This window comes from Pteronotus mesoamericanus, unplaced genomic scaffold, assembly GCF_021234165.1.
Source record: "Pteronotus mesoamericanus isolate MK-2021 breed Mesoamerican mustached bat unplaced genomic scaffold, CSHL_Meso_final scaffold_174, whole genome shotgun sequence".
In the NCBI taxonomy this organism is placed as follows: domain Eukaryota; kingdom Metazoa; phylum Chordata; class Mammalia; order Chiroptera; family Mormoopidae; genus Pteronotus; species Pteronotus mesoamericanus.
In genome coordinates, this window is record NW_026555309.1 from 226,322 (window position 1) to 233,430 (window position 7,109).

Here is a 7,109-nt window from a genome sequence, read left to right on the forward strand (position 1 = left end):
CACAGTTTTTATTCATAACACTGTTTTAAATGGAATCAATGGCCAAGATTAAACATTTGGGATATTATCATGAAAATCTAGGCTTCAGGTTTCTTTGGAAAATTCTGGCAATATGGGGATGGTATTCCAAGGGAAACAGTTGGCTAAAGCCGAACAGAGACCTCATATCTCCAGCGTGTCCCAGCCCTGTCAGTCCTCATGTTGCTGACGCTGATTCCCGAGGGCCAGCTGCTGTTATCACCTTCTTCCTGGTCTCCTTCAAACACCTACATTACATGTACTGCTAGTTCAAATGGAGGAGGGCTCTGGACTGGAAGAAAACGCCAGTTTGCTAATGGTCAGCAAGCCAGGTGGCAGTGGGGCTCTGTGAACGGTGGGGACCCTTGCACTGATCAGGAGGAGTTGGGACGTCTAGCGGTCCAGGGCCACGTGCAGCCCTGAGAACCTGGCAGGGTCGGACTGCCCGAGACAGGGGAGCCGCCTCTTCAGAAAGCAGCACCTGGGCTTGCATGTCTGGACTGCAGATCAGAGACTCCTCTGTTTTTCTGAGATGCTAAACCCAGATTTTTGGGGAAAGAACACAAAGGTGACAATGGGTGAGGGTCTTGGATAAGAGAGTGATTAGTGTAGTTTCAATTAGAAAAAAGGAAAACAATGTTACATTTTTGGTACCTGAATGTTGTCCTTTATGGTTTGATTCATATGAAATAGTCATCAGCAATTTGTGCGATGGAAATTTGCTGTCTAAAACATCCATAATGCCTTGGTGAGTGATCTGGTTATAGAATCTCTTCCTTCATTACTTTATCCATTCGTACATTCATTCACCAGATGTTGGAGCATCTACCGCGGTTGTGGTGTAGGAGTGCATAACAGTGAACAATATATAGTCCCAAGTTCTCCCAGTTCTTTGCGGGGATGTGGATGAGAGATGGAGAATCAGAGTGGCAAAGACTGCTCGGCGGCAAGGAGTTTGGGGTCTTAATTCTTTTTCTATCCTTAAACTGCAGGGCAAGCTTGGGCCAACTACTTATCCTTTCTGGGCTTTACCTGTATTCAAATGGGACTAAATTATCTTTAGTTTCTTATTAACTTCTAAAATACTTTGCTGAAGAAAAGAGACATGCACATCTGGATGTAAATGCAGATTTTCATATGTAAGAAGGAATAGTTAATTTCTTTCCTAGGCTTTAGTTTTCTTCATGTATCTGATTTCCAGATATGGGAGTAAAAACGCATTTTATTTTGCTCTAATGTGTTTAATCATCTAAGATTTTATGTATAAGAAATTAAATGAAAACTGTTTTTTCATTCACAGTTATTGGAGGAGAAGGAGGCTGGTGATGATACTGTTGAAAGTAGATGGTTTGACTCTCTCTGTGTTTAGAATTTACTGTCAAAACGCAAAGGTGAATGAGGGCTTTGGGGAAGAAGAGACTTGCAAGAATGTTATGCAGTTGGGGTAATGGGTTTATTATATCCATAAACAAGTAAGCATTTATTGGTGTTTTGCCAAAAATAAAGGACAAGGAGACAAAAACTCTTTTAGCATGAAAACAAGACAGCTGCAAGAGACCAATACTGAGCTCACAGACTCTCAAAAGATCACAGAACCTGAAATGAGAGCTTTCAGGTTGTATAGTTAGTTATTCAGACAATAAAGTCAACTATACAATGCAAGCTACACATGGCAATAAAACACGGTTGGCAAGGCAGTCTCTCACTGGGGGACAGAGAAAGGCTTGCTAGGTAGGGCCTGGGGTCACTGATGGGGAAGGGTATTAAAACCTCATAAATCCTCCGTATCTTTTCTCCATTTCAGGAACTTCTTTTGAGTAACTTTCACCTTCTTCACTGGAGGGCAGAGAATCGGCGAAGCGCTTCAGGAAGCCCCCGTACCTTTTCTGGTAATCCATCCACCATTCTGGGCGACCCACTCTTCTCATGAAGCCGCCGTATCGCTTCTGCAGCTCTTTGGCTTCGTCTTCCAGTTGGGGGCTCCTCTTTAAGCCTCTCATGAAGCCCCCATATCTCTTGCTCACTTCTTCAACATCACTGCCCTCTTGGTGGTGGCCGCTCTCCCTGTTGTCCCCAGTTCCCAGCAGCTCTTTCAGGGCATCGGAGGAATTGCCCAGAGTGTCGTCCTCCCCTGCGTCCTTCTTCATGAAGCCCCCGTATCTCTTGGCAAGGAGTTCACCCCCGTTGGCCTCTTCTTCTGGCTCCAGAGGATAAAGCTCGTCCATTTTCTTCATGAAACCTCCATACCTTTTCATGAAGCCCCCGTACTTCTTGGCCAGCAAGTGGCCCTCCTCCTGCCTGCCGCTGTCCCTGAGAGAGCCCGTGCCTTCCTGAGGAAGCTCCAGTTTGGACAGCTGCAGCAGCTCCTTGCAGGCGTCCCAGGTTTTGAGAGAAGGCAATTTCCCTTCACACTCCAGTGTGCAAGCCTGGGAAAAGAATTCGATTTAAGGATAAAAAGAGGCTTCTCTTGTTTTATTAAGTAAACAGATTTGTTTGGACCACAATATACTTGCTTTGATATGAAAACTCTCACATAATAATCTGTATTTTCTTATCACAATTTTTCATCATACTAAACAGGCCAATCAAAGAAAAATTGATTTAGAAAAATCGTGGAGAATTAATTGAAACATATTAGAGTTTTTCTTTTACTTTTAACAGATTGTATATATTGGGCCATTTCAATACTGCAAAAGATGTTATCTACTCAGTTTGAACCTAGGTTGGCTTCCTGCATAATCTAATTTCATTGGATAATTTTCCACTGTTGATTTCATTTTATTTGAGTGTTTCCTAGCCAAGAGGGAGAAATTTCTCTTTACATAATTAGGGAGATTATCCCAAAATTTCTTTTATCTTCTTGTCTTACAGGATAAAATCAGTATTAATGATATAAGGTTTGTTTACTTTCTTGTGTTAATGTTTTACCTGCAATGGTATCCAATATTCCTGCAAACATTTTCAATCTTTAAAAAAAATTCAAAAGAAGTTTGAAAAAAGACCTTGTAAAAACAATTTAAATTCTATGAATTATTTGGGTTATGATATACTGATTTGATGAAAGTAGAGGTTTCGTTTTTCTTCCCTCTTAATTGATTAAAACAGATTTAATTATCCTGAACCAAATGTTTGTAGTTATGAAGAACCAATGCGAAATTATATATATGCTAATGTTTAAATTATTCATGTTACTTTTTCTTAACATTTAGTTACAGTTGTATGGAAAAGATGTCTTTTCCAATGGAAATCATGTTATCTGACAAAATAGAAATGATCCATTTACAACTCCTTCCTTTTTATTATATAATTAAATTCTAATCATTGTAAGAGGCTATATATTCTAATAAAAAGTGTGGTGATTGCTGGGAGGAGGGGTATAAAGGACTAAATGGTAATGGAAAAATACAATAAAGATTAAATAAAAAAGATTCTCTTGTATTCAACAAATCATTTGGCTATGATAAAAAGAGTACTAATTATACATGAAGATGTGATATTTCTGAGTATTTCAGGGATTTTTTAATAGCCCCCTGAAGTTTACTTATAGAACCCAGGTTACTGACCCTTTACTTAGAAAAACCAGGTTCTTTCTTGATATTTAAAAATATTTTGTATATTGATTACATATAACATAGGCACATATTTTAACAATGTAAGAAAGCATTTTATTACTGCAACAAAATTCTTTAGGGTGAATATTTAATGAACTTTTAGTGATTATTTAAGTTTTGTACCTAAGAAAATTAAATATATGCAATATAAAAACCTAAAGATGATTTAATGAAAACAATCCTGTTTTACTTTTATTATTTAAGAAATCAAAATGTCATTAACAATTAAAATGTTTAGGTGTCAATAATATTTTTATTTTAAAAATATAATTTAAATTATTTCTGTACCATATATTAATATTGAATATTTTGTATAGTATAACCGAAATTCTTTTCAATGTTAGGATTTCTTCAAAAAGTGACAAATAATTAGAATAAAACATTCATACTAAAAAAAGTCACCAGAAGTTATATGCTCCTTGTATGTCTATGCATTTTTTGTTGCATTTATCTCACACTGTGTTCTATGGTCAAGGTCATATCGGACAGTAAATTCAATTTGGACATCAGTCATAGCATGGCTACATATCTTTGCACCTCCCACAGAAACAAGGATAAGTGTCTTTCATGTGGTTGAAGGTCAATTAATTGTTACATTGATTTTACTACATAGTTTTGGCTAGGCAACCTTATTTCTCATGTGTTTTTGCGTCCAAGATAAAATTCCAGAACTGCTGTAATTCTAACAACACAGTCATTAACAAAGCCTTTTGCCACAGAGAAAATGTAAGCTTCTATACAAAACAAATCAGTTAACTATTTAAGAGGCAACATTTTTCTTGTAATTGAAAATTTTTCTTGAACATTGAGATATTATGTTAACTTACAAATGATTTTAATAAAATCTTAAATATGTATCACACGATGCCTTTTGAATAAAGAACAATCTGAAAAAAATAAATATAAAGCCCTATTATTCATCTACTCTTTAAGGCTGTGTTAAGCACATGTATGTATCAAATCAAGTGAATTAGGTAATTCAAATGAAACAAACAAACCTTTAGCCTGAATTATATGCCTTTGATTTTGTGCAATCCTTTCCTTAATTTTTGCCACTATTTTATGTATCTACATAAAAATTTCTTCAAAGGCTCCAGTGAAGAGCTTAACCCCTCCTTGGATGAATACATTATTCTTCACTGAGCTGCTGAAGTCATCACAGAATTTCAACAAATTGAGAAGAGTGCAAATGCATCACAAGGAGGCCAGTTAAAATGAAGCTTCCCCAGTCCCGAATTCAGAGCTTCTGATCAGTAGAGCATCAGTGGTGATTCAAGGGCACATGGACTATGATTAGAATTAAGAGCTCTTTTGTTCCCAGCACCTCCCCCCTCCCATTCAGTGGCGTGGTTTATCTTTGCTAGTTGCCACCTCTTTGGACGCTGGCCAACTCTCCTGTGCCTTTTTCGGAGGATCAAACTGTTATCTCCCTAGGTTTTACAAACGCACATTCAAGACGTGACAGAAGTTGAATCCCAGCTTCACTTGCCTGTGAGACAGTTGCTGATGTCTTTCCCCTCTACTGCGTGCTCCCCTTCCTTTCGCTGGACCCCTCCCCCCCTCATCCCTTAGTTCTCACAGGTGAGGACAAGGGCTTGCGGGACACGAGGTTAAAAGGGCTAGAGAAATGAAATCCGAAAAAAGGAGACGAAATGTACTAATAAGAAATGACAACATTGTCCGCGGGCAGGATGAGAGCATGGCTGTGTCTGAAAGGGTCCCTTCGTAGGATGTTAGAAGTTGGGGGGACTGAGCATCTTCCTTGGGACAGGTAAGGTGACAACCCCGTGCTTTCCAAGGTGCTGAAGAGAGCACACCGCGGGGCTCCCGTATCCCGGAAGTTCAAACAAACTTGGTTAGTGTGGGGATGTGGCCGCCCTTACTGGTCCCTAGGTAGCTGCAAGTCCCTGAAGGTAAGTGCTAAAGCGGGACCCGGGGCAGCCTTTGGGGGAACAGTCGGGAGACCCGAGTCACCGGAGATCCGGGCTGCGGCGGTGCGGACCTAGTGTGACCAGAGGACGCGCCACGCGGGGGCCCCCACTGGCTCACCCGCAGCGCTGACACTCACCAGCGGGTTGAGGTCGGTCGGGCGCGCCAGGCGGTAACTGCACGTCGCGCAATCCTGGCTGCATTCCGCCTGCACGGTCGCCAGGAGCCCGGGGCCGAGCGCCAGTAGCCAGGTGCAGAGTCTCAGGAACCGCGCCATGGGCTGCAGGGAGAGAGGGACGCGAACTCGGAGCCTGCCTGAAGCGAGCGGGTTCCTCGGAGGGACCGTCGCCGAGACAGTCCCAGCCGGGAGTTTGTGGGACAAGAGAGCAGGAGCTCTTAGGGATGCTCCTGCCTCGGTCCCCGCCCGCCCGGCCGACGCTGTTTTGAGAGGCCGGGGAACAGCTCAGATCGCCTCGCGGTTCCCAGGTTGGCACTGTCGCCCTGAGTCCTGGGCTGCTCAGGACACTGGCCTCTCTTCCAGAGCGTCTGCTGCTCCAGGCAGGATTCTGGAGGGAACAGCGAAAGACCAAACGCGCGAAAGCGGGAGACTGGAGAGGAAGTTAGGAACCCCATGCAATGAAACGCAGAATAAAACAGATCAGGTGGACGACCCCAAAGGCACGCAGCCAGGGCGCGCTCTGGGCAAGTTCACTCACGTTGACGCTGTCCCGGTGGCGCAGCAGCTTGGTGGAAGAAGCCGAGTCCCAGCCGCTACACTAGAAGGGAGAGGAGAAAGCAGGTGTCAGGTAAGCGGCGTCGGGGAGAAGCTGCCGGGGGCGCAGGCAGTCTCCGGCCTCACCGCAGCGGTTGTCAGTGTCGCCACGGGGCCGCGGTCTGGACTGCAGGTCTCAGAGCGCCTGCCTTGCCTCTCCTGGCTGTCCCAGCGCTGGCGGCGGCTGGACCCACTTTATAATTAGCCTCAAACCGAAGGAGGTGAGCGCGCCCCAATCGCCGGCGGGCTACAGCTGACGCAGGCCCTACGCCACCCCCGCCGACGCCGTCACGGGAGGGGTCGGTCCCAGCTGGTGCTCGCCGGGCTCCAGCCCCCGGCCCCGTAGGGAGGAGGCGGTGTGGGAGGGAGCTTGAGGTTTTCCTCACCGCCAGGTGACAAACCAAGGTAATTAGGGAATTTGGGGAAAGAGTGGGATGAAATCAAGTCCCCTCCGATAAGGGCAATGCAATTGCGCCTGGGGTGAGCGCTCCAGGGACAGAGCCGAGGTGGGACGTTAGGAGGGGCAGATGGACTGATCTGGATTTCTGGAATGCTGGAGACCCTCCGAGTTGGGGAACAGGCCCTTCTTCGCCTCCCCCTGGGGCGCCCTCGCGGTCGCGGGGGGCACTAAGCACAGCTGTCCCGAAAGTCGTTATTTATTCACCTGCCTGTCTCAGCACTAGACCCCGAGTTCCTTGCTATAACACTTAACAGCGTCAGGCGCATAGTAGGCTCTCAGTTAATGGTTAAACGATGAAAACTTTTCGGGAATCTTAAAA

General features: G+C 44.2%; 1 protein-coding gene across 1 annotated transcript; it reads right to left on the bottom strand.

Moving 5' to 3' along the window:
• Positions 1-1,458: 1,458 nt before the first annotated feature.
• On the bottom strand, positions 1,459-6,480 carry PENK (proenkephalin). The gene is made up of 4 exons (XM_054590036.1): positions 6,418-6,480; positions 6,275-6,334; positions 5,698-5,838; positions 1,459-2,444 (listed from the first exon to the last, which is right to left on the bottom strand). The coding sequence occupies exons 3-4, from the start codon at positions 5,833-5,835 to the stop codon at positions 1,782-1,784; spliced, it is 801 nt and encodes a 266-aa protein (XP_054446011.1). The 5' UTR covers positions 5,836-5,838; positions 6,275-6,334; positions 6,418-6,480; the 3' UTR covers positions 1,459-1,781.
• Between the last annotated feature and the right edge of the window lie 629 nt (positions 6,481-7,109).

Bases quoted from the DNA above. Each gene is read 5' to 3' on its own strand.
- PENK (XM_054590036.1), bottom strand. From the start codon at position 5,835: ATGGCGCGGTTCCTGAGACTCTGCACCTGGCTACTGGCGCTCGGCCCC. The intron at 2,445-5,697 runs GTGAGTGTCAGC...TTCTTTTCCCAG, and splicing joins CGACCGACCTCAACCCGCTG to GCTTGCACACTGGAGTGTGA.